Raw genomic sequence first — 26,207 nt, 5'->3', positions numbered from 1 at the left:
TCTCTACGCCTTTGCGATCAGCGGACTATGTCGTTATCAAGGAGACTTCTCTCCCAAGCGATATTGCATGTCCCGTCTGCCATGAAGGGTCATTGCATGATGAGATTGCCCCGGTAGTCTCGGCGTAAATGAGTGTAGCGCTAGCAATCATTTGCTGTTATTAAAGTCGAAAGGTCAAGCTTCTGCCTGACATTCGTTCGATCGCTATTAGGGATTCTGAGTTGCAACCTGCGACAGTTCCATGATGACCTCTGTATTCGGCTCGAACAATGATGTCTCACAACTGGGAACAGCCCTGCTCCGCATCTCCCCACTGGTCATATCGTCCGCATCCTTGATGTTCAGCTGGTCGCAGGACATCTCTCTTGGGGCATTCTTACACCCCTCCTTACGGCACGACGCAGCCCACCCGAGTGGCAAACTCCTCCCTCGATACCTGCCCGCTTTCATGAGTCCTGGGATCTGGGGTATCGGCTTGACCTACCCCCCTGCCACCGTCCTTTGTGTTATCAATGGGTTGAGCCGTCAGAGTCAGGAGGCTCGCAACCTATACTTTGCCGGCGCGCTGTTTAGTATCGCTCACTTTTGCTGGGGGCCGACCATGTTTGCTATCCTCGGCCGTATTGGCGATGTGAAGACTGCCAGAGTCCGAAATGAGGACGCGCTCCAGGAATGGCTGCCCAAACACCGCGCACGAACGCTGTTGGTGAATGTTCCAGCCTTTCTTTGCATCTTGGCCGCCACCTTGAAATCTCGCTGCTAAGTCGGGTTGAGCCGCTCGATGATTGTCTCCATCTTGATTGAGTATGATACATGTATGTGCTCTGTATTGTCTGTGTATTGTGATTGAATCATACGTATAATATCAGCAAAGGCTAGTGTGTGACGTGTCTTTGGCTGTTCGAATTTCAAACTAGCCTGAACTAGTCCATAAGCAATATACACATCAACAATCCATGAGAGAGGTAACTATCACCTGGTAATTAAGGCTGGATCATTCTTCGTAGACTGAAACGTATTAAGTGATATCAATTTAACTATTTTGTAAGGAGTTAGTAAAGCTAGTTATAAAAGTTCAAAATTACTATGAAATGTGAAATAAATCTTTGAAATAAACTGAAATTAGGGTATTTTATATTTGTTTGTATGTGGATGCATGCCCCACTCTTTGTTACCCGAAACTTTGTACCTTAACAGAGGCATGACTGTATCCACCTAATACCTTAGGTACTTTGGGGTATCCTATAATCTCTCTTCCTTATTTTACTGCACTTTAAGTGCATGTTACAGTCCTACAATAGTTGTACCCTTGACCGCCTTCTTGCCCTATTTGTGGGCTCCGAATTAGCTCTGCTTATGTAATATGCGATGTAAATAAACCAAAATGTAGGTCAGGTGGTCTTTGTCACGTGCCAGTAATTATGGCCTGTCCATACCTTAGTCAGTTTCTGTAATGAGCGGTAACCTGTCAACTTACATTTCATACCCATCTCTCACTCTCAACAAACTCTCCTCTTTCCGTGTCATCGTCGTCATCGTGTGATTTCAATTTGACAATAAGAGGTCTTCCATTTTCTTCTTGGACTCTCCAGAATATACGATCTTGATTACCGCGGTGATGACCGACTCCGATCCCAAGAAAAAGTGCTGCGGGACTGATTGCGACAATGAAGCGGGGACCTTACAATGTCCGACGTGTCTGAAGCTCGGTGTCAAAGGCAGTTACTTCTGCTCTCAAGAGTGCTTCAAAAAGAACTGGGTGGGCGACATCTATGTGGACATCCTATCGCTGAGCAACTGAGATTGATTGTATCCAGACCACACACAAGGCGCTGATGCACAAAACACAAAATGGTAACCACGTCTCTCGGGCGGCACACAACTCAAAGACTGGTTCGCTAATCGCGCCACAGCTACCGGACTTTACAACCCCTTTCCGACATACCCATTCACTGGCTCGGTCAGACCCGTATACCCACTCTCCCCGCGACGATCCGTCCCAAAATCCATCAAGCGTCCCGACTGGGCCGAGACTGGCATCCCAAGGCGTGAGATGCGCTTGAGCAGGTCAAAATGGGACCTCTTGGATGCAAAGGGTCAGCAGGCCATGCGCAAGGTGTGCAGGTTGGCTCGCGAAGTCCTCGACATCACGGCCGCGGCGGTGAAGCCCGGCGTGACCACCGATTATCTCGATGAAATCTGCCATAATGCTTGTATCGAGCGAGATGTAAGTACCGTTCACTCTTGCCTGAACATGTCGAGTTGTTTGCTGAAATAGGAGGCAGTCATATCCTTCTCCACTTAACTACAACCACTTTCCCAAGTCGATATGTACTTCTCCGAATGAGGTTGTATGCCACGGCATTCCTGATCAGCGAGTGCTTCTTGATGGCGACATTCTCAACCTCGACGTTTCACTGTACCACGGTGGATATCATGCCGACTTGAACGAGACCTACTATGTTGGTGACAAGGCCAAAGCGGATCCTGACTCGGTTAGACTCGTTGAAACGACGCGAGAGGCCTTGGACATGGCCATTGAGATCGTCAAACCAGGTGTCCCGATTCGAGAGTTTGGCAAGATCATTGAGAAACACGCAACTTCGAGAGGCCTTGTCGTCATTAAGACTTGGGGCGGCCACGGTATCAACTCGGAATTCCACCCTCCTCCTTGGATCCCCCACTACGCAAAGAACAAGGCTGTGGGAACATGCAAACCTGGGATGACCTTCACCATTGAACCGATCCTCGCGTTGGGTGGCAACCGAGAAAAGTATTGGCCAGATGACTGGACAAACGTTACGGTGGATGGCAAGCGGACAGCACAATTCGGTACGTATGGACCTTTCAGTTGCAGGCTCTACATACTAACGTGGACATGATAGAACATACCCTACTTGTTACGGAGACAGGCGTCGAGGTTTTGACGGCGAGACTGGAGAACTCTCCAGGGGGGCCAATCCCCATACCGGAGGTTGCCAACGGAAAGGCCAACGGAGATGCAAATGGAGATGCAAATGGAGATGCAAATGGAGATGCAAATGGAGATGCAAATGGAGATGCAAATGGAGAAGTAAAAAATTAAGGGTATGGTAGTGGAGAGCGGGCAAAGGGGGTACTGGATAAGGGTCATTCGCCCGGCAGATGCACGAAACTCGTGTATCTCAAGCGGCGCAACTTTCTTCAATGGGGAAGGGCTTTCCCCGCGCTTCAATCATCTTTACCCAACCTTGCTTTAAAAGACTTCAAACCAGGTGTATCGGCACTGACCAGTGTCCCCATCCACTCCCCTGTGTCGTCTTTCCGACTATTGACCTTCACCTCGCCTCTTCCAAGTAGAATTGGATGGCAATTTACATACATGCTCTCATATCCGCCATCCTTCGTGATAAATGTCTCATGAAAGATACCCACATGGCCAGGGTGATGCTGGTTATAGTACGCCCAAGTCTCCTTATGTAGCGGTTCGTGGGCAAATTTGTGAATACTTTCCACGTCTTTGAAGAAATACTTTATCAGCGTGGTGTTATTGGAGTTGCGCTCGCTGCCTCTCCAATTCTGAACCGCCAGCAGGCCGAGCTCATCCTTACGGCGGAGTATACCCTGCTGCATGGCCATGAACTTGTTCGAGATTTCGAGCATGTGCGGCGCAAAGATCCCCAGGGGGTGATTGTATTGTATTCCAAGGTGGAACACTACCACGGAGCCCTTCCCTGGCTCGGGGCCGTATTTTCCATCTTTACCTGGGATCTGCGCGGTGGTTCTTCCGCGAATGACATCGGCCATGAAAGGATTCGTTTTCGGTTGGAAGCAGTTTTGGATCGTGCTGAGAACGGATATGAGGAGGACAGTTGCACATGGGATGGCGGCGTAGCGGAGGGGGAGGATGGCGCAGAGGATGGTCTGCAGGAGAGCACCGATGCAAAGGAGCGTGCCGAGACTAAATTGATTGGGGAGGACGAACTGTTGATGATGACATTAGCGGTTGCTTTATTAGATCCTAATGCCGGATGGTTGAGGAGGGGCTTACGGAGATGGCAGAAGCCGTAAGATGTCGACGTGGTTGTTCTGTGGGTGAGAGAAGGGGCTTCATAGACTGATCCATTGTCAAATTTGTGCGAGTTGGAAAGAAAGGAATTAGTATTCACAAGAGGTTGACAGAATATATGCATCCTGAAAGCTGATGCATTGTTGCCTAGAAGATCTTGTAGTCAGAAGAGAAGACCACCGTTGCCTTAGTGTGATATTCTAGCCATATTATTATATGTTTGGATGGTGGAGTAATTAATACAAAGTTTCTACTTGATATATTCCCTGTCAAACAGCTAACCAGGGTCAGGGCCTAGAATATATCCTTGGTATCCACACGAATACTACAGTAGTCTTCTCCCGTCACTGCTTCTTTGCTGTCGCCCCTCCAGCCCCGCCTTTAGCTGTTGTCCCCTCTACGGAGTACTCCGTGCGTACTAGACTACGCTGTACGTACTCAGAAAACGCTCTTCGCTTTTCTTCGGTATTGTTGTGCTTGGCCAATTTACATACCGTTTGGTCCCCCACAGATTCGCGACCGTCCCCTTCTCTCCTTGTTTCCTCCTTTGCTAGACATGACTATCGACGCCCCAGAGCTTCTCGAGAAGCTGAAAATCAGCGGTAAGAGTCTAAGCATCGGATACTCAACATATACGATGACACAAGCTAATACTTGATTTTAACTCACAGATGCTGATGCTAATGGAGCCGACATCCCTGGTTCTACTTCCGCCGCAGCAAACGGGATGTTAAAGGAAGACGACGACTCGGACGACGATGTCGCTGAAAATACCCCAGCAGTAGCTGCCGAGAACGGCACTGCTAAGAAAAAGAAGAACAAAAAGAGGAAGCCCAAGAAGAAGCAACCGAAGGTCCAGACCGATCCGCCATCGATTCCCCTATCGCAGCTATTTCCGAACAACACCTACCCCAAGGGCGAAGAGGTGGAATACAAGGACGAGAATCGGTATCGAACCACCAGCGAAGAGAAACGTCACCTCGACAACCTGAATAGCGACTTCCTCTCTGATTACCGTCAAGCCGCCGAGGCACATCGTCAAGTCCGTCAGTGGGCGCAGAGGAACATCAAGCCAGGTCAAACGCTGCTGGAGATTGCTAATGGCATCGAGGATAGTGCGCGACGTCTGGTGGGTCATGACGGCTTAACGGAAGGGGACTCTTTGATAGCCGGCATGGGATTCCCCACTGGGTTGAACATTGATAACATTGTCGCCCACTACAGCCCCAACGCCGGATGTAAGACCGTGCTTGCGCAGAACAATGTACTCAAGGTCGATATTGGCATTCATGTAGGCGGTCGGATTGTCGACAGTGCCTTCACAATGGCGTTCGATCCTATGTATGATAACCTACTCGCTGCTGTCAAGGACGCAACCAACACTGGGGTGCGCGAAGCGGGCATCGATGTTCGGGTGGGAGAATTAGGCGGCTACATTCAGGAGGCGATGGAAAGCTACGAGTGTGAAATCAACGGCAAGACTCACCCGATCAAGGCCATTCGCAACCTGTGTGGCCACACGATCCTGCCGTACTCCATCCATGGTACCAAGAGTGTCCCCTTTATCAAGTCGAACGACATGACAAAGATGGAAGAAGGGGACGTCTTTGCCATCGAAACATTTGGCAGTACCGGCAGTGGCCGATACGTCGAAGGAGGCGAGGTCTCCCATTACGCCCTGCGCGGTGACGCGAACAGAAAAGACTTGACTTTGTCTTCGGCCCGGTCCCTCTTGACAGCGATCAAGAAGAACTTTAGCACGATCCCTTTCTGCCGGCGCTATCTGGACAGGATTGGACAAGAGAAGTATCTCCTCGGTGTATGACTTTCATTACGAACAAGCAATAATTAGGCCTTCAGCTAACACGGAATAGCTGAATTACCTAGTAAAATCCGGAATTGTGGAAGACTATCCCCCTCTGAATGAGAAGCAAGGGACTTATACGGCCCAGTTTGAACACGTAAGTCAGGCTGACTTTCTCGAGAAGAATAGCTCCTAATGATAGAAAAAGACCATTCTGCTTCGACCAACCGTCAAAGAGGTCATTAGTCGTGGCGACGACTACTAGACATATTCGAGACTGGTGGTTTTCATTTCGGAGGGCATTCATGGTTCATAGATTGACACATAAGGCATGGCGAATAGAAAAAGATTACCCGATGTTTTCCTCCGTTCTAGTCTTGTATGAATTCCGTCCTCAACCTGTAATAGCTGCAATAGTGGAAGTGAACAATTTCGGCCGTCTGAATACGCACCTCCCGATATTCGGGCGGATCGACCTTCGGTTTAGGGAAATTGTATTTTCGGTGTTGCATACTGCTTATGTCCCGCCTAGCAGGGAACAGAGCGATATGCGCCGGATCGAACTGCTATTGTAGTTGTGCATCTGCTTATACTACAGGACGGGTTTATTTACACATAGCATCCATAAGCTTGCTGACGGTGTTGTGACCCAGTTTTAGACAGTACTATCTGGCTACATTGGCAAGCATTGACATCTCTTTCAACCCTGTCTATCCTGACACCAAACACTCCTACCATGGCCGGCATTGCAGAACAGTTAATCGACAAGCTCAACACCTTTGAGACGAGCATCTTTGAAGGCCAGGATGCCACGCGACAGAAGCTGGCTCTGGCGGCCCGCAAACTCTTCCACACGCTGGAAACAAAAGAAAAAAGACCATGCGACTCGCTATAGAGGAACCGATTACGTCTCTGTGCTCCAAGCCCTCATTGATGTTGGTCTGTTTGAAGGCTGGGCTGCTGCCGGTGGCGGCGAGAAAGATGTGAACGAGTTGGCCAAACTCAGCAAGAAAGATACGGAACCCGAGCTATTATGTAGGTTTCACTATGCTGCAGTGTCATGGAACGTGTATACTGATAATTTGCAGGTCATCAACTACGACTGATGGCTGCCAACCACATTATTCTGGAAACGGCAAACGATCGCTATATACCTACGCCGTATTCCCTGGCCATCGGAGACAAGAGCACTCAGGTTGCCCCAGCTCTTCGCATCAGGTAAGCTGCACCATTTATGCACGGTGTAGATAGCGAAGTTAGAAATTACTAACGAGCAATGATTAGAACTGATCACGTCGCACCATGTGCCATGCACTGGCCCGATTTCCTGGCCAAGACCAACTACCGGAAGCCGCGGGACGACAAGGCTAGTTGTTACATTGATACTTTCCCTGAAAAGAAGAGCTTTTTCGAGCGTTGTAGCGCGAACGCCGTGCACCAGGAGAGTTTCTCATCCTTTATGGATGTGTGGGCCAAAGGAAAGAGACCTTGGCCGGAGTTCTACGACACCCAAGCACTGCTTGATGGCGCCGACCTCAGCAATGGTAGCCCTTTCGTTGTGGACGTTGGCGGACACCACGGCATCGGTTTGATGCGCGTGGCTGAGAAGCACCCCGATCTCCCCGCCGGGTCCCTCGTGCTCGAGGACCTACCAGAAGTTGTCGGTGCTGTCAACCTTACCACGGACAAGATCAGAACTGTGGCACATGATCTCTTTGAGGGCGCTGACCAGCCCATTAAAGGTAGGACGCCTGGTCTGCTGCTAGTACAGTGCCTAGGAGACTAACGGAAATGTGTAGGAGCTCGAGCGTATTTTATGCATGCCGTCCTGCATGACTGGTCGGATGAGACATCCGTCAAGATTCTTAAACAGATTGCCGCTGTCATGAAGCCCGGCTACTCAAAGGTGCTTATCAATGACATTGTGATCCCATCTACAGGTGCCAGTTGCTATCAAGCGGCCATGGACTGTCTTGTGTTGCAGGCTTCAGCTAATGAAAGAACCGAAGCCGTGTGGAGCAAGGTGATCGAGGATGCTGGTCTCAAGCTGGTCAAGTATTACCCTGATGGTCGTGGCTACGAGAGCGTGATTGAGGCAGAGTTGCCATAGCTGAGCTTTATACTTGCATCTAGAAGATATCCAGCGTTTCACGTCCCTTCAATGCGTACTCCCTCGCTCCGTATAGACATTAAGGAATTGCAAATACATTCCATCCAAGAATAAGACCATGACGCTGCACTAACTTTGAGGCTATACTTGCCGCAAGTAGTATTGTTCGGTATACTGAATTGATCTATCAAATATGGTTATAAAATCTAAAAGTCGAGGTATTTCTTCATAAAGTCAAGCTGCCTTTGCAGGACTTCTTCTGCCCCCTCTCCGTTAATGACATCCATATGACCTCTGCCAGCTACTAGATCGAACTCCTTTTTTGGCTCCGGAATTATGTCGAATACGGCTCTCTGATCCGCAGGCGACGAGATGGTGTCCTCGGCGGGAGTGACCATCATGACTGGCGTCCCTTTAATGAGGCGCATCGCTCCGTACGGCTGCCACGCCAGCACATGGTAGTAACTCTGCACGGTCGTCTGGTTGGTAAAGAACGAGGTACCGAGGAATGCTCGGAATTGCTCCATGTTGTACTGATTGCCCCAACCAGCTGGGTTGTAGCCATCGTCCCCCACAAACGGAATGTATACCGGGTCATTGCCCGCGATAGTGGAGACACGATCCTGCATTGCCAACGCCATGACGTTGTTCTTTTCCTTCTCTCTAAAGTCGTAGTTGGCAATTGGTGTCACCGAGATGGCTGCTCCAACACGGTGGTCGAGACCAGCCGCAACAAGCGCCGTCATCGCACTAAATGAGTAGCCATAGAGAGTGATCTTGTCCTCATCTACCATGGGATGACGAGCCATGAAGGTCAGAGCATCGTGAAAGTCCTCCACCAGCTTGGCAGGCTTGACATCATTGCGCGGTTCGCCATCACTGGCACCAATGCAACGATTATCATACAAGAGTACCGTTACTCCCTGTTGCTGGAACCAGAGGGCAACATCCGGTAATAGGATCTCCTTTGGGGTGTTGAACTGGAAATAATCAGTCTACGAGTAAAGACGCAATCAAATCCAACGTACTCCTTGATTCATGACAATGGCTGGCCCACGAATTGTCCCTGGGCAAAGCCAGCCTCGCAGTGTCAACCCATCAAAGGTCGGAAACTCGACATCCTCGCGATCCATTGTAGAGAGTTGTGTTCCCAAGGTTATATCCAACAAAATGTTTAGAATGTATACAGGAATATGCAATAGTGACAAACCGCTCAGTCATTTTCATATCAACACCATACTGTAATCCGAACATAGCCTGGTTTCGGTATTGGACTCGGTAACCGACCTACCAGACACCAATTGATGTAGGTAAGATTTCGGTGCCGATTGCCAGAGCCATACGCCGATCCGACGACACGGGGGACAAATGACATATCGGTAATAGGAAGTTTATACTCCAGAATCCTTACCGTGCGGCTTCGGTTAATGTACGTCCTGTTCACCTAAGAGGTTATCGTCTAAATGAGGATCGGCTTAGCGAGGTTCTACTGTACTACCCTCCTTTCTAGCCCCATATTCAGGTCAGCACAGCCTTAGACCTACGTGATGGGATGTGAGATATTCGAAAGGATTGAGAGCCTACTCGCTGTTTGTTTCGTTCTCATCGAGACCATTCTCGAACCATTCTCCCCTTTTCCCTCCGTACCACATACACAAGATGATCCTCACGAACGGCAATAAGCGCATCCAAGATGCCCCAGAACCTATCGCGATCGTTTCTGCGGCGTGTCGATTACCGGGGCATGTGAACAGTCCGCACAAGCTATGGGAACTTCTTCAGTCTGGCGGCATTGCCGTTTCCAATGAGGTGCCCAAATCTCGTTTTAGTTCAGAGGGCCATTTCGACGGGTCAGGCAGGCCCGGCACCATGAAAGCCCTGAGCGGCATGTTCATCGAGGATATCGATCCTGCCGCCTCTGATGCTTCCTTTTTCAACCTCACCCGGGCTGACGCTATTGCCATGGAACCCCAGCAGCGCCAGCTGCTTGAAGTAGTATACGAGTGCTTCGAGAATGGTGGTATACAGATTGAGAAAGTGAGTGGGAAACAAATAGGATGCTATGTTGGCAGTCTGAACGGCGGTAAGAGTCTCTGGATATCTCGATAGTCAGTTGCAAACATAAGCCGGATTCTAATTTACGCAGATTACCACGACATGCAGATGCGAGACCCTGAGCAAAGGATGTCGGGTCATGCGGTTGGCACGGGTCGTGCCATACTGAGTAACAGAATTAGCCACTTCTTCAACCTACAAGGATCTAGGTGAGTTTCCAAGACACTCGATTGTCTCTTTGACAGTAACTGATATCGACTCCATCTAGTTTCACAATTGATATAGCGTGCTCTAGCGGCCTTGTGGGAGTAGACGTAGCCTGCAAGAATCTACGCGCGGGGACACTGACCGGAGCAGTCGTGGCAGGTGTCAATCTGTGGCTATCGCCGGAACACACTGAAGAAAGGGGCACTATGCGGGCAGCGTACTCGGCTAGTGGCAAGTGTCACACCTTCGATGCTAAGGTTGATGGTTACTGCCGAGCGGAGGCTGTTAATGCTGTGTACCTGAAGCGTCTATCAGATGCTGTGAGGGACGGCGATCCTATCCGCGCATTGATTCGGGGGACAGCGAGTAATAGTGAAGGGTGGACTCCCGGGATCAACAGCCCTAGCTCCGAAGCGCAAGCGGCGATGATTCGCGAAGCTTATAGAAATGCTGGTATCGACAGCAGCGAGTACGCCGAGACGGGATACCTCGAGTGCCATGGAACTGGTACACCGGCGGGAGATCCTATTGAAGTCAAAGGCGCGGCGTCAGTGCTTGCTCACATGCGCCCAGAAGCGAACCCCTTGATTATCGGATCTGTAAAAAGCAACATTGGGCACTCGGAGCCAGGAGCAGGTCTCCCGGGTCTCATCAAGGCGATGCTGGCTGTCGAGGAGGGCAAAATCCCCGGAAATCCTACATTCTTCAACCCAAATCCTGCCATCGACTTCGATAACCTCCGGGTACATGCCACACGAATAAGTATTCCTTGGCCCAAAGAATCCAACCACTACAGACGTGCAAGCGTCAACTCTTTCGGCTTTGGAGGCTCCAATGCACATGCCGTACTAGACAACGCGGATCAGTACATTGCACAATATTTGACGTCGCTCGAGATACCCAGGCCTCACGTTAGCTCTCATATCAATATATCCGACATGCTGTCCTTGTTTGACGGACTGCGGTCATCCAAAACAGTCACTCAGCGCCAACAAAGAGTGGACATGCCAGTAAGATCGCAGTGGACGAGGCTCAGTTTTCCAAGACACCGCAAGAGGCAACAAGAACCGGCTTCGTTTTCACGGGCCAAGGCGCGCAGTGGTCACAAATGGGGCTGGAGCTAGTCAGAACATTCCCAGAGATAGCTAAGCCCGTCCTCGAGCAGCTGGACAGCGTGCTGCAGGAATTGCCAGGTGACCTCAAGCCAGAGTGGTCGCTGCTGCAAGAGCTAACGGAAGCTCGCTCGTCTGAGCATCTTAGCAAGCCGGAATTCTCCCAACCTCTCGTGACAGCGCTACAGCTGGCACAACTAGCGGTATTGCAGTCCTGGGATGTGCGAGCAGAAGCCGTTATAGGTCACTCTTCTGGTGAAATAGCAGCCGCGTGTAGCGCAGGACTCCTTACACCCAGGCAGGCTATTCTGAATGCGTATTTCAGAGGACTCGCAGGTAAAAGTGCTTTGGCAACTAGTCCGAAGGGCATGATGGCTGTGGGACTCGGTGCACAGGATGTCCAGCCGTACATTGAGGGCGTACGTACAGACGTGGTAATTGCTTGCTACAACAGCCCTGCTAGTGTCACTCTGTCCGGTTCTGCCTCCACATTAGCGGAGCTGGAAGGGACCATCAAGGCAGCTGGACACTTTGCCCGAATGTTGCGAGTTGAGGTGGCATACCACTCGCATCATATGACCAAGATAGCCAACCGCTACGAAGAGCTACTAAACGAGCACGGAAGGCTTGAAGATGGCAGCAAAAGCAAGAAGACCTCGAATCATATGATCTCAACTGTGACTGAGGATGAGGTTACTGGAGCTCAGGTCTGTAACGCTGCATATTGGAAAGCGAACATGCTGTCACCCGTCCGATTCGACGGGGCTTGCAACAAGATGTTAATAAACAAGAAACTTGCTCCCAATTTCCTCATAGAACTTGGGCCAAGCAACACGCTCGCAGGACCAGTCACCCAGATTGCCAAAGCAGCCAAGATTGACAACCTCACGTATGCTGCAGCGAATAAGCGTGGCCTCGAAGAGAGCGCCCGCGCAATTTTCGACGTTGCAGGCAACCTGTTCCTGCAGAATGCCGATTTCTCACTTGACAAGGTGAACATCCGCGACAATACACCAGATAAGGTGAAGCCCGCGCTGATCGTCGATCTTCCCAACTATCAGTGGAAGCATTCTACCCACTACTGGCACGAGAGTCTGGCCAGCAAAGACTGGAGGTTCAAGAAATTCCCGGCCCATGACTTGCTTGGTAGCAAAGTTCTCGGCACACTGTGGCAGAGCCCTTCCTGGCACAGAATGCTCCGTCTGTCCGATGTGCCTTGGCTGCGGGACCACCGGATTGGATCAGAGATACTCTTTCCCGCTGCTGGCTATCTTGCCATGGCCATGGAAGCTGTTCGCCAAACCGCCTTGTCGACTGCAACAGCTCAAGATCGAGATGTCCTGAAGACGAGAAAGTACCGTTACTGCCTTCGGGATGTACAATTTCCTCGAGGACTGGTGCTCGAGGATGATGTCGAAATCCACATCATGCTTTTACTAGTACCCATGGCAAAGCTAGGGCAGGGATGGTGGGAATACAAAATCACATCTCTAGCAGAATCGGGTTCAATAGCATCGTCATCAACGTCAACCTTGCCCCCGGAGAAATGAAACATTAACTCCACTGGATTGGTTCGACTAGAGATGAACCTAGATGCATCATCGTCTCGAGCACCAGAGGATATATGCAGCTTGCCTTTGGATAACCCGACACCTGGACAGATGTGGTACAAGTCTCTAAGCGACGCTGGATACTCTTATGGTCCCGACTTCCAGAAACTGGTAGCAGTCGAGGGCACGGAGGGAAAGTCAGCCTCGCGCTCTCTTATCTCTTTGGAACCGCCACGATCCAAGTGGGAGCCGCAGTCAGAATACCCACTGCACCCGGCTCCTCTGGATAGTGTTCTACAGAGCATGTTCCCCTCGCTTCATCGTGGAAATCGAACTAAACTAGACCAGCTACTCGTTCCCAGAGGAATCGGTGAACTAACCGTCTCTGGTCACACCTGGAAGTCCGGAGAGGCAGTATCTGTGACCACCTGGAACAATGTGTCGGGAGACGCGTATTTGTACGATCCTGCCAGTGGATCGCTAATTATGCAGCTCAACAGCGTGTCATTCTCTCCCATGTTGGATGGCCGAGAAAGTATTTACATGTCACATATTTATACCCAACTGAGGTGGAAGCCATATATCCAACTTTTGGATACAGATGAGAAGCTCCAACAAGCACTCCGCGGTGGTGATGGCACTGCTTCTTCCCATGTACAGGAGATTCTAGATTTGGCAGCTCACAAGGCGCCTAATTTGAGGGTTCTCGAGTTCAACCTCGCTCCCGGAAGTTTGGAATCCCTGTGGCTTGCCAGAGATCCAATACCGCGTCCTGTTCGCACTGCCCTTACTGAATTCCACTTTGCTGCCAACAGCGCTGATACTGCGCTCGCCGCCCAAGAGAAGTATGCAGAGTGGCCGGCGGCACGAATTGCTCGCTTCAGTGTGCTTGATCCTTTCAGCAAAACCTTTACTGTACCCGCAGGAAGGTCCAAGTTCGATCTTGTGATAATCAGGTGGTCTCAACATGAATACTCCGGCGAGCTCGAGACCCTCGCCGGCAACTTGCGCCGTCTTACTTCCGAGGGCGGCAGTGTAATATTCTGTGATCCCGAACAGTCCAGTCCCTCAGAAGGTCGAGGGCATGAGCACAACCATTTCCACGCTGCGCTGCAACGCTTTGGTCTCACTAAGGTTCGCCAGACGACGGATGGGAGTTGCATTGTCGCAGAGGTCAGCCCTGAACAGAATCCCTCACTGCACAATGACTCCAGAGTGGTTATTGTGCGTTTCTCAGCTGCGCGCTCCACTATTATCGACCACACCATTTCGCAGCTGCGACAATATGGCTGGGACTTGACTGAGATTTGCATCAATAATGAATCCGGCAATGGGGTTTCACAACTTCCCCCCAAATCAACGGTGCTCGTTCTCGACGAATTGGACCGGCCTTTGCTTGCCACAGCAACAGACCATGAATGGACAGCTCTCCAGGCGATAATACAGACAGAGTGTAACTTGCTTTGGGTGACGCAGGGCTCGCAAATCAAGCCTACTGCGCCGCTTAAGGCCGTCGCCCATGGTATTTTCCGTACTGTCCGCGCCGAGGTACCCAATTGTGACTCTGGACGTCGAATCAGCTACAACGGAGAGTTTGGGCACAAACGTGTCTGCCATCAATATGGCTCTGAGAGAGATAACTTTAGCGGACAGATCATCCCTCCCCATGGAGTGCGAGATTGCTCAAAGAGGTGGTCTGTTGCATGTCAGCCGGGTATGGCCGGATGCTGGAGTGAATCAACGCAAGGTGGAAGACAACGCAGGAGGGCCAACACCTGTGATAATCAATTTCCATGACTCAAAGGCTACCATTCGCTTGGTTACAAGCAGCCCTGGTAGTTTGGAGGCGCTACATTTCGCGGAGCAAGGTCTAGATGGCTCCAGTGGTCAAGATATGGGACCGGATGACGTTGAGATTGAGATATTCGCCTCTGGTTGCAACTCCAGAGATGCTGATGTGGCTAGGGTGCTGGCGTGGTCGTCCGCGTAGGCGACTCCGTCAGCACTCGCTATGTCGGTCAGCGCGTGGCAGTGTTTGGCAGAGGCTGCTTTGCCAACAGAGTGACCGTCTCATGCAAAGTTACCTTTCCTTTGCCTGATGCTATGTCGTTTGAGGAGGCTGCGACGCTACCAATCGCCTTTCTCACCGGTTTATACGCACTTGGTCAACTCGCACATGTACAGGGAGATGATCGCGTCTTGGTCCATTCAGCTTTTACTGATGTCGGGATCGCCTGCATCCGACTCTGCCAGCGTTCGGGTTATACTACCTTCGCGACGGTGGGCAGCCTGGAGCAACGCCATTTTCTGACTCAGGAGCTTGGACTACCGGAAGATCATATCTTCATGTCGGAGCCTGCAGCATTTCCTCGCGCTCTACACCACGCTACCAAGGGCCATGGACTTGACGTTATCATCAGTCAGCCTACGAATGGCAATCTGGACTATGAGAATGCGCGGTTACTTGCCCCTGCCGGACGACTTATCGGGATAACAAACGGAGGCGCCGATGTTGGCAGTTTGCTTATAACGGGATCTCTCGCTCCTAACTGTTCTTTCCAGAGGTTGGATATAACAGCTTTACCAGAGAGAACTATCGAATCGTAAGTAAATTGTTGGCGGAATATTGGCATATCCTCCATTGAGAGTGGAAACTCATATTTGCAGTGTGTTCTTGGAGCTGTCTCGGCTCGTTACAGATGGCAGAGTGCAGCCCCTATTACCAAGCACACTTTTGGGTTATGAAGAGATACCCAAGGCACTTCAACTTCTTCGAGAAGGTACCCACGTCGGAAAGATCGTTATTTCAGACAAGCATGGCACGAAGCTTGCTGTTCCGGTAAGAGTTCGAACATGACTTGAGCTGAGCCAGATTCTAACCTTTTTAGACCCGACCTGCAACGACCATGGCACAGAGTCTTATTAGCCCTGGCCACTGTTATCTCTTCGTGGGTGGTTTGAAAGGTATCTGTGGTAGTCTTGCCATCCATTTGGCCTCCCACGGGGCCAAGAACATCGCCGTCATGTCCCGCAGTGGTTCTGGAGACCAGGTATCCCAGAGCATCGCTCGAAACATCAGAGCACTGGGGTGTTCTCTTGACTTGCTTCAAGGCGATGTCACTTCTATCAGCGACGTCAGGCGGGCTTTTAGCCAAATCTCGGTTCCCGTTGGTGGAATCATCCAAGGAGCCGCCGTATTCAGAGTAAGACATCACTCTCGGAGCCATTCTTTTATTCGATCCGTTCTGACCTAGGAACAATCAGGATCGGACGTTTGAATCCATGTCTCACGCAGACTACCACGCCGCTTGTCGAGCAAGGTGACGGGCACATCCAATCTACATACAGTCTCCCTCGAAACAAAACAACCGATCTCATTCTTCACCATGCTGTCTTCCATTTCCGGCGTGATAGGCCAGAAGGGACAAGCCAACTACGCCGGTGGTAATGCATTCGAAGACGCCTTTGCAGAGTATCGCCGCGCATCGGGGTTGCCCGCCATTAGCATTGACCTCGGACCCATAGAAGACGTCGGCATCATTCACGGTAACGAAGACCTACAGAACCGGTTTGACGGAAGCACTCTGCTTAGCATCAATGAGGGTTTACTGCGCCGAATCTTCGACTACTCTATCCTTCAGCAACATCCAGATCCACATCACCGTCTGAACGTCACGAGCCAAGGCCAAATGATTACAAGTCTACTTGTTCCCCAGCCTGAAGACAGTGATCTGCTCAGAGATGTCCGCTTTAGGGGCTTGCGAGTCCTCGGAGAGGATAGTCCACGTTCACGACGGGACGCTAGCAAAGATAAAGAGATACAGAGCCTCTTGTTTCTGACCCAATCCCAGGATCCCGATCGTGCAGCCGTGCGCGCCGCAGCTATCACGGTTGTGGGTGCGCGGTTGGCAAAGCAGCTTCGCTTAACTGATGCGGTCGACTCGGCACGTCCCTTGTCTTACTACGGGTTAGACTCACTGGCGGCTGTAGAGCTACGGAACTGGGTGCGTATGACATTGGCGACAGAGCTCACCACATTGGATGTAATGAATGCGGCCAGCTTGGGAGAATTGTGTGATAAGGTCGTCGGGAAAATGGGAGTTGGCATGTAGTTGAAGGCATAAACGAATGTGGTTTGTAAATTAGGCCTTAGGATCCCAGAAAGCTAATTCTAGCACCATCACCTTTATAGCTGGCTCACTCTTAAATACAACGCTCAGGGATAAATAAGAGGCGTCCCGCGAAGACAGAGCAAGAGGTTTCTCTCGTTGACTCATCCCCTTGCTTTCCTCCAGTACTATACACGTATCCAAGAATCTATCCCTCCCTGTTCAATCGCAAAATCGTACCCTCCTCACTTAGTCCACAACACGGATGTACCTGTAGGGCTTGGCGGTGAAGCTGCCATTCTTCCAACCAACTGGGCGCTTATACTTGACGCAGCCGTAGGTGCCGCGGCATTCAAGGGTATTGTACTCCTTCTTGGAACTGTCGGCCCACGAAAGGAACAGAGTGACGTGGCCGGCGGCACCGCCAGTGCCGGGACCTAGGGTACCAACGAAGTCACCGGGCTTGAGATCATTCCATGAGATAGGCTTGGCAATCTCCGGGAGACTGACAGTGCTGAAGCCTGGCGAATTGGTATGGAGAGCCATGCTGACGAAGCCCGAGCAGTCTGTGCGGTATTTGCGGCCTTGAGGGTCCGGGTATACCTTGTTCATCGAGTAGGGGACGTGGCGTGAGACCCAGTACTGACCGCGGGAGATGATCTCCTTGCGGGTGATCTTGCCGTTGTAGGACGAATTGCCGTCAGGGGGGGTGCCACCACCACACTCCTTGGTGACCATGCTGTTTGAGCCCGTCTTGACGTAGAAGTCGGAAACGTAGCAGCCGTCAGTTGTCTTGTCCCAGATGGAGTTGCCCTGAACATTTTCGCCATAGGTCTGGCAAGAGAGCTTGACATCGTCCCCCTTGTGGTATGACTTGACAACCTTATCATTCGTCGAGGGACCGGCACGGCAGTTGACTTCATTGCCAGTAATGGGGTACCCGTTGACCATGGAGACGGCCGCAGCCAGGGTCAGAGCGACGAGTTTGAGCTGCATAATGGCGAATAGAGGCAATCAGGCGAACTCTGCGTAGGGGAGGGCTTTTGAGAAGTGTGTCCGTGTTTCTGAGGGTTGCGCTTCCTTTCGATGGCGCGTTTGTGGATGAGAGTCTGAAATGACACAGGTAATGGGAGGAAGTCTGGATGGCTTTATACCTGTAGTGAATACGGTGCGCATCAGGCCGGATCTCGATACCAAACTGTTCAACTAGTGCTTGGATCTTCGCCAGATGCTGATCTCGTTTCGATCGAACTCCACCAACACGAACATCGCCGAGGCAATTTTGTCCGAATCGAATGCTGAAACCTTCTTTACGGGAGTTGAGCAAGCCTTTCGCACCCACGCATGCACCGTAAACGACCGATATGGCCGAGATACGATTGATTCGTCTGAGCGGGTTGTCTCAGGACTCGAATCCTCGTCCGCAAGAGCTCGTAAATATGCTTCCCTTGTCGTATTTTCTTATTATATCCGACTAATACGACAAAGATCTCGTTCCCCTCGGGAATTTGAACCCTGCATCCACGTCCAAGAGGATACGGGAACGTCACACGGCTTGATCAATCCTACCTTGGGGCCAAATTGACCATCTATATCAAGCATCCGGCCGGATACGAATACGAAGTGGAGCCAGAGTTCCCCAGTACGTTACCAAAAATAGCCTGATTTTCATTCCGGCCGTGCTCTATACGACTCACATTGGTGATCTGCAGGGTTCTACTTCAAAATGAGGCTAGCCGATCTACAAAGAACACGATGTTGCTGCTTGGCAGGGGAATGAATCATGACAAACACCCCACTTCCGCATGAAAACATCAGTATTTGCATAGTCCAATGTGTTATGCATGGAATTAGCAAACTATGCATCACCCAAGACCACCATTCATTCTCTTGCTGGACAGTTGCGCTTCCAGGGAAATTGTCAAGGATTCTACCTACCATACCAGTAAGAAATCCATGTTCGCTACTCAAAATTCCAGTCGGCCTTGGACAGCCCCCATTCCTCGCACAGCGTCCCCAGCCATTTTGAAACGGAGACCAACTCCTCGCCTCCATTGTCAGTCTTCATGAGAACCAACCCTTCACAGGCACGGAAATACTTCTCCATCGTCCATGGCGGTAACTCATACCAGTCGTGTGTACTGCTGCATATAAAAGCGTTGTCTGCTTTGCCTGACCTCAGCTCGTCCCAGCAGCCATTGCAGAGGAACACATTGTAGCAATACTTGCAGGCATGAAGACCGCGGTCATAGTCCCAGTACCGATTGCAGGTATTGCAAGGGAGCAAGCAGTCAATCCCTCTCTCGAGTTTTGCAAGGATCTTTTGGACCCGATCTAAGCAAGCGGCCCTCTCGCTAAGAACATCTGCTTCGTATGCTAATCTGCTGACTTCTTTCCAGACCTTAGTAAAATTTTCCCAGTGCTTGTCTGTGTCTGGACACTCCCGGTGATAGAACCGGACTAGTTCCTCGCTGACTGCTTCCATAGAGGGCCCCTCTCGGGCAAGAAGCATTTTGAGGACTGTGTCATCGAACCGTAACTCCGGAAGCAGCAATGCAGCTCGCAGTGCATTTTCATAATCCCCAGTGCAGTTCAGAAGGGTACGAAGCGCCATGAATCCGTCTAAATCATTGAAGATGTTATCATCAGCCAGAATGTTGAATGCTTCTACTATATCGGCCCGGAAGATGTCACCAGCCTTGTCCCTCTGTCCCCTGAACGTGTACAGTGATGCAAGCGCCGACTTGGGGCCTTTGGCAGCAGGGTCATCCCTGTGAATCTGTCGTAATCTCTCCACGTCTGCCTCCGATTCCTCTCCGTCCGTTTGCATGGCCCGGTCGAGGCAGACCCTGCTGAGACGGTCAACCGCACTTTGTTTGACGAAATCAAGCCGATCTCGGTCTTCCGAAGCGACCTTCTGCCGAATGGTGTCCAAACACTCGCGCAGATCACCTGCGGCGTTGGCTAATTGCTCGGGAGAGTCCTTGTGGAGATAGTGTCTAGCACTGGCCAGCTGGAATAGCAGAATCGCAAGCTCCTCGTTCTTGCCTTCCGTCCGCGCAGTCTCAATTGCTACCTCCATCTCATGTTGGAAGACTGCCCGCAGTTCCGGGGAAGAAGAGACGACCGAAAAGACTGCGTTGAATATGGCCAACATGTCAATCTCGTTCTCCTTGCTCAGAGCTGTTGCCAGCATGGACATCAACAAGGTGGATTGCGTGCCTGGGACTCTCTCGGTAACAGCTTTCTGGATGATGGACCGCGCCTCGTCCTCATTTTTGCTGGCTATATATTTCTGGAGCATCGCACAGAGGATTTCCACGTCTTCTTCATCCTGCTTGGCGGCTTCTTTCAGATACTCCAAGGCACGTTCGGGGTCGGTCGCAAATTCACCGAGAGTTTTGAACACATCTCGCAGCTGCTCCTTGTTGATGGGGTCTTGAGCCTGGAGAATTGTGGCAGCCTGTCGTCCCAGGTTAGTACACTGCCGATTCTGCGCGGAGCGAGAGATTCTTCCCACCTTCTTGTACTGCTCGCTCGCAGCGTCATACTCGCGCACGTCAGCATAGGTATCACCTAATCGGATACACCATGTGTAGTCCACTTCGGTGACACCCAAGGACTGCTTGCACCACTGCTCAGCTTTGAGGATCTTTTCCAAGTCTGAATCGTTGTCATATATGATAATTCGCCCGTTTCCGTTGTCCGAGTTCTCCACCTGCTCGGCCACTCCGGTCTGATCCTCCTGCTGTGGTTCGGCGCCCTGCATTTGGAGATTGACAGGGGTCAGGCCCAGGAGCGATCAATGGGTCGACGACTACTTACCAAAGTCAGGAATCCCCTGATCCATCTGAATGCCTCGTAGGCGTGCCATTCGGTTTTCTGTAGCCAATTCCGAGCAACCATGGTCATGATCGGAGTCAATAGACTCGAGTTGCGATGTTCGAATTTCTTTAAATCTGCTAGCCATCGTTTGTCCCGAGGCCCTAGGCCAGCGATGGCCACAGGGTCATCCAACCACTCCCAGAAGATCTCCATCTCGTCATTACGCTCGTACCAGAGGACCGAGTAGCAGAATTCCCAATTCCGCTCGATGAGATCACCCTCGTTGAACATCTCGTAGACATGCGATCCAATGAACTGCTTATCTGCGGGCTGCAGCTCGTCCAGCCCAGTTACCTCAGACAGGGCCTTGAGATGGGTTGTGATGGAGCGCATCAGGTACGGACCCAGTGACTTGCCCCTTTCATCGACCACCGGTTGTAGAAAGATATCGAAGGCTCTTTTGACAACCTCGAGGTGAGCATCAGCTTCGTACACCTGGATCTTCCGCTGGCCTACGTTTGTCTGATCGGAAGCTGGCTGAAACGCAAATCCACCTAGGAAGGAGTAGTGGTTCAAGTCCCAGAAGAAGCGCTGGACTAACTTGAGATCTCCGTTGGTGATGCTGATCGTGGCCGTGATCTTCGGGTCATCCACGGACTGTCTGGGCCTGTCTCGTTGGGCAACAACGCAGTCTCGAACATGATCTTTCAATGCCAGGTATTTCCCGTAGATCAAGGTAAAGAGCTTGGAGTATTTTCCCGTGATCTTTTTGTCGAGTGGCTGGAGAGAGACGGTGTTGAAGCGGAGGAACAAGGCCGCTTCCAGTTTCTCCAGCATCAAGGATTCGTCTCCAACCACAGCCCAGATCAGAAGCTCATTGATTTCCTCAATCTCCCGGGCCTTGAGCATCGCTTCCAATCCTTCGATTTCCGCTCGCACCAGCACCTGTGGATCCGTGCTCGACTCATGCAACACCCGGTTGAGCTCTTCCTCCGTGCCACCCGAGGTGATGATCTCTTCGACCTTGCGAAGGTCTTGCTGAATTGTCAAATAGGAATTGTTGGATCGCGCCCAGAGTCGTTCCTCGACCATCCTTTTCCGTCGCTGCGAGTCCTCGTCTGCGCCCTGGAAGATACCCGTGCGCTTCAGCTCCTCCACAATGAAGGCTTTGATGTCAGCCTTGTTATGTTTTGTAATATCGATAGTCTTCGTCGGAGAAGTGAAGAGCTGGACCCCCTGGAATGTTCCTGGCTCGCCGCTGACAAGCACTCTAACGCGGCTGGGCGTGCCCTGGTCGCGTTGTTGAATCGCCCTCATAAGTCGCTCACGGTCTGCCGGGCTGAGCGTGTTGACCGAGTGGAGCAGGATGTAATGGGTCGTATTTTTGCTCGGCATTCCAATTCCCAAGGTGAGCCAGAGGTCCGTACAGCTGGCATCTCGGAAGTACTTTTCATTCTTGCCAGCCTCGCCGCACACACTAGAAACACGCCTCGCGTAGACGATGTCCTGGTCCGCCAGCTGGACACAGATAGACTTGATCGCTGCCTCTGGTTGTCGTCTGTCGCCCTCTTTGTCTCTTTTCTCTATCCTGGAGAAGGAATAATATCCAATCAAGCTGCGCTCTGCTTTTGTGGCCAAGTTTTCAGATTTGATTTCCTGGGCAATCGCAGAGACAAGAAAGGATTTGCCCGTTCCATTTTCACCAGTCAGCAAGAGTAAGAAATCTGTTGCACTGCTTCGATTGATCCACTGCTTATATGCGTCGATTTCGTTCAACCATTTTCCGCTGTCCTTCACAGCGCCCTCCCACAGCGTATCTCGGGCCTCGAGAACGGCGGCTATTCTGTCGTCCTTCTGCCCAAGGGTGTTCTTGATGGTACTCAGAATTTGTTTCCGGTTGTCATCCAAGGCGCGCTTGTTCTCGGCCTCTACGAGCCCAGATACGTCGCTCTTGATGGCCTTGGTGTTTGCGTCGATGTCGAGTGTGGTGGCCTTCATAAACTTGACGTGCTGGCCGGTTTCCACCGCCACCTCGAGGGTCAGAGTCGCTTGGATGTTCAGCTGGTCCTGGGTGAGCTTCTTGAAATTTGCCAACTCGCTCCGGACCGACCCATCATCCAAGAGGATACGTTTGGCGTTGCGCTTGAAGCCCTTCCATCGGCCCTCGTGATGGATATTAATGCAGTCGGCACACAGGTTCACAAAACTCGTCATAACCTGGTAGATGGACAGTCGCAGAGCCTCGTCGATTTGCGAGCTTTCCTCCATGCGCTCGTAGATGCGAAACTGTGCCAGAGCCGGTCCGACCTCGGCAAAGATGGCGTCGATCTCGCCGTGGAACTCATGAACCTTTTTGGGAATATCCAACAGGAAGGAGAGAGCGTTGAAACAGAGTCCTGCCGGGGCGAAAACCTTGAAGACCAAATCAGCGTCCCTACCTGGAATTCAGAATTGGATGCAATGCAATATTATACCCCTTACCATAGACGCACCCTGGGACGCAATACCCCCCAGGAGCTGGATACAGTGTATCATTTGGAACCCCACCGCTTTAGCCTGCGAAACACTCTTATCGTCCGCCTGTGCAGCATAATGCGCGTCGAGGAGCCTTCGCAGATCCTCCGGGCCCCTGGAGACACCATCGAGCTTTTGGCCCGTGCGCTCGTGGAAGCGAACGATGGTCTTCTCCCAGATCTCCTTGACGGACGCGGGGGAACTTTCCGATGCCATTGTATACTTTGAAACATAGAAGTCCAGGGTTGTCTTTGCTGAGGACGCTCCCTGCACCGCGGCTGATAATCACGTCGGGCCCGGTCTGTCCTTTATGCGCAACGGGGGCTGAGTGACTCGATCATTTCAGCCGCCTGGGCAAAGACGCTAACACATCTACCCCGCCCACACGAAGCTCACGATGCCGCTACTATTATCCCTACTATCTAGAGATGGTTGTCTGGACACCTTTTTGGCTGAGTGGGAGATGTATGACAGTGGCTTGAAGGTGGTATGCACTGATGGCTGCCTGACTTCCGCCGCGTCGGTTAGGCCACGTATTGACCATCAAACCATGTCTAGACTTCCATTTCCAGTATAGTAGAATTGATAGTGTACGGCGGACTATTTGTACAAAAGGAACTTTTGGTTGTTTTACAATGATTACATCTCACCACACCCCCTCTTAGTACAATCACACACACTGCACTATCCCTAGTATAGTAAAATCAAAACTTCTTATAGAGGTAAGTAGATATTTAACTATATAATATTTAATATTAATACTATGGCAATTAATATTAATATTAGATGATATTCGATATCGATACTATGGCATTCGAATCAATACTAGATGATATTTGATATTTATACTATGGCATTTGATATCAATACTATGATATTCAATATCAATACTATGGCATTCAATATTGATACTAAATAATATTTAATATTAATACTAGATGGCATTTAATATCAATATAGAATATATCCTAATTATAGTTATTTTAATTTATAATAGAAAGATTAATTTAATATATAGAGGGTTAAGTAGATGATAGTTAAGAATTATTCTTAAGGAATATATATATTATTACTACTACTTACTAGAGATGATTATTCTCCTCTAACTTAACCAGAAAATATTAAATTACTATAATACTAATCTTATGTTCATATCTAGTATTAATATTAAATGCCATCTAGTATTAATATTGAATGCCATCTAGTATTAATATTAAATATTATCTAGTGCAGCCATAGCAATATTTAAGATTTATGGAGGTAGTGATATTAGGTAATACATGTGGTGAACAGTAAAAAAATCCAAAAGTTCCTTTTGTACAAATAGTCCGCCGTATAGTGCATATTCTGGTTAACACTACGTTATTCCGATGGCCGATTCCATTCCTTTTCTGAAAAGCAATGACTATCCTTCGTGGCCAATGCTGAGGACGGAATGTGATAGTGATGACTTTGAATGTTTAGCAGTCTCTTCAGGATTCAAGCACCAAACTTGCTACGCCAACTCTTCCTGAGATGGCAGGATTGAATCATTAAATAACTGCTCTAGAAAGTCAAGATCAATCGAAGTATGACCTTTAACAGAGCTATAGTGATGTTTTTGGAGGAAGTCTGATGTTCCATTTACACACCCAATATATGGATGGTATTCATCATTCACATCCTATTGAATCAGTTAGAAAGCGGTTCAACCAGTTATCAAGTAGTTATTCATCTTACAGGATAAAAATGCCTCTTAAACTGTGGCGCACAGGTTATTCAGCAATGCTGCAGCAGGTAGTTGTAATATTATTGGACATTGGGAGGTAGGCAAGTTGTTCCACTGTAGTCATGCAGGCAGGTGGGATTTAGTTGGTTTAATACAGCTGTCATCACAGCCAGTAGCCATGTGCAACAAGCCACAGATAGTAAAGGGAATACGTCATCACAAAGCCAGAAGTCCTTGTCTGGTTTTGCAAGCTTGTCGGTCTGGATGCCTCCAGATTACGATTTATGTGGGAGTCGATCAAGCCCGAGGTGGCCTTCGCTACAGACGAGCTGAGAATCAAAGAGCGCATGTGCTCGACCCCGCTCACCTCTTAGGGTATTTTGAGCCGGAAGACGTCCCATGGTTTGGATATCGACCGCGAAACTCCCCGGTGGAAAGACGAGTTCGGTGAGGGTGATGCATCCAAGTCGGAGCACCGGGTGCGAGCACCTCTGAAGGATCATGAATATTTGAAAGCAAGGCAGCTGCAAATGATTTAGTCGAATAGTGAGCTTGTGCATGTATGGAATACATACATAAATTTTAAGCAACACAGCTGCTTCAACCCAAGGGACTCAGCGCTTTTTAGTAGGACCAGGACAGCCCTCCGGTTGGAATTTAGCATAGTCGCCTATTCTTAATGCCTCGACAGCTGGATGAACAGCCAAGGAGCACCCGGTGTCTACAGAGAATATGGCCCAGTCCACTCGAAAAGTATGATATTCAGTCTGCCATAGTCGCGGGTGAGGTCCCAGCGACTGTGTATGCAGAAATCGAATGTGGATCTTCAAATCAAATCTGGCTGTCATCTGTACGAAGGAAGCCACAGTAGACCCCCGCAGGCGAACCCTGTAAGACGTTGAGTCTATGCCCGCCCGCATCGAGGTAATCATATACTGTCTCTAGAAGGAGGCGTTGTTGCGGATCCAAGGCCGCTGCTTCTCCTGGGGAGATGTTGGCTCGTGGCTGGTATACCATTGAGCAAGTTGAGCAAGTTATTGTCGCGCCGTGCTCTTTTGTTTACTGTTTGGAAGGTAAAATTCATCCACGTAGAATCAGCCAGTGATGTTACTGGGATGGTGGAGCATGACTGAAAAGAATACCAGTCTAGGGGAGATAGATTCAG

The 26,207-nt window shown here is 50.3% G+C and overlaps 9 protein-coding genes across 9 annotated transcripts, besides 4 other annotated features; 5 read left to right on the top strand and 4 right to left on the bottom strand.

Moving 5' to 3' along the window:
• Positions 1–241: 241 nt before the first annotated feature.
• On the top strand, positions 242–763 carry NFIA_093970 (uncharacterized protein; the record flags this gene model as incomplete). Its single annotated transcript, XM_001261673.1, has 1 exon — positions 242–763. One exon carries the CDS (start codon positions 242–244, stop codon positions 761–763), a length of 522 nt encoding a protein of 173 aa, XP_001261674.1.
• Positions 764–1,686: 923 nt separating this feature from the next.
• On the top strand, positions 1,687–3,085 carry fpaI (putative methionine aminopeptidase, type I; the record flags this gene model as incomplete). Its single annotated transcript, XM_001261672.1, has 4 exons — positions 1,687–1,759; positions 1,914–2,227; positions 2,286–2,832; positions 2,886–3,085. 4 exons carry the CDS (start codon positions 1,687–1,689, stop codon positions 3,083–3,085), a joined length of 1,134 nt encoding a protein of 377 aa, XP_001261673.1.
• Positions 2,997–3,072: a microsatellite.
• Positions 3,086–3,210: 125 nt separating the features above from the next.
• fmaE (monooxygenase fmaE) lies at positions 3,211–4,105 on the bottom strand (the record flags this gene model as incomplete). The annotated part of the gene is made up of 2 exons (XM_001261671.1): positions 3,211–3,963; positions 4,031–4,105. 2 exons carry the CDS (start codon positions 4,103–4,105, stop codon positions 3,211–3,213), a joined length of 828 nt encoding a protein of 275 aa, XP_001261672.1.
• A 499-nt stretch (positions 4,106–4,604) lies between these two features.
• metAP (putative methionine aminopeptidase, type II) lies at positions 4,605–6,117 on the top strand (the record flags this gene model as incomplete). The annotated part of the gene is made up of 4 exons (XM_001261670.1): positions 4,605–4,650; positions 4,720–5,867; positions 5,923–6,009; positions 6,061–6,117. The coding sequence occupies 4 exons, from the start codon at positions 4,605–4,607 to the stop codon at positions 6,115–6,117; spliced, it is 1,338 nt and encodes a 445-aa protein (XP_001261671.1).
• Positions 6,118–6,658: 541 nt separating this feature from the next.
• On the top strand, positions 6,659–7,962 carry fmaD (putative O-methyltransferase; the record flags this gene model as incomplete). The annotated part of the gene is made up of 4 exons (XM_001261669.1): positions 6,659–6,887; positions 6,941–7,070; positions 7,137–7,594; positions 7,652–7,962. The coding sequence occupies 4 exons, from the start codon at positions 6,659–6,661 to the stop codon at positions 7,960–7,962; spliced, it is 1,128 nt and encodes a 375-aa protein (XP_001261670.1).
• A 206-nt stretch (positions 7,963–8,168) lies between these two features.
• Positions 8,169–9,095, bottom strand: fma-AT (acetyltransferase fmaC; the record flags this gene model as incomplete). Its single annotated transcript, XM_001261668.1, has 2 exons — positions 8,169–8,942; positions 8,991–9,095. The coding sequence occupies 2 exons, from the start codon at positions 9,093–9,095 to the stop codon at positions 8,169–8,171; spliced, it is 879 nt and encodes a 292-aa protein (XP_001261669.1).
• Positions 9,096–9,621: 526 nt separating this feature from the next.
• Positions 9,622–16,998, top strand: fma-PKS (polyketide synthase fmaB; the record flags this gene model as incomplete). Its single annotated transcript, XM_001261667.1, has 9 exons — positions 9,622–10,045; positions 10,109–10,226; positions 10,286–11,089; positions 11,203–12,775; positions 12,920–14,557; positions 14,852–15,489; positions 15,533–15,725; positions 15,775–16,089; positions 16,207–16,998. The coding sequence occupies 9 exons, from the start codon at positions 9,622–9,624 to the stop codon at positions 16,996–16,998; spliced, it is 6,495 nt and encodes a 2,164-aa protein (XP_001261668.1).
• Positions 16,999–17,244: 246 nt separating this feature from the next.
• NFIA_093900 (putative NlpC/P60-like cell-wall peptidase) lies at positions 17,245–17,991 on the bottom strand (the record flags this gene model as incomplete). The annotated part of the gene is made up of 1 exon (XM_001261666.1): positions 17,245–17,991. The coding sequence occupies one exon, from the start codon at positions 17,989–17,991 to the stop codon at positions 17,245–17,247; it is 747 nt and encodes a 248-aa protein (XP_001261667.1).
• A 967-nt stretch (positions 17,992–18,958) lies between these two features.
• On the bottom strand, positions 18,959–23,550 carry NFIA_093890 (uncharacterized protein; the record flags this gene model as incomplete). Its single annotated transcript, XM_001261665.1, has 3 exons — positions 18,959–20,758; positions 20,821–23,232; positions 23,302–23,550. The coding sequence occupies 3 exons, from the start codon at positions 23,548–23,550 to the stop codon at positions 18,959–18,961; spliced, it is 4,461 nt and encodes a 1,486-aa protein (XP_001261666.1).
• Positions 23,551–24,082: 532 nt separating this feature from the next.
• Positions 24,083–24,295: a microsatellite.
• Positions 24,127–24,240: a microsatellite.
• Positions 24,296–24,488: 193 nt separating the features above from the next.
• Positions 24,489–24,549: a microsatellite.
• Positions 24,550–26,207: the final 1,658 nt, after the last annotated feature.

Source organism: Aspergillus fischeri, genomic scaffold (assembly GCF_000149645.3).
Source record: "Aspergillus fischeri NRRL 181 1099437636262 genomic scaffold, whole genome shotgun sequence".
Classification (NCBI taxonomy): Eukaryota; Fungi; Ascomycota; class Eurotiomycetes; order Eurotiales; family Aspergillaceae; genus Aspergillus; species Aspergillus fischeri.
Note: the sequence above shows the minus strand (reverse complement) of the source record. Positions and strands in the feature narration are given on the sequence as shown.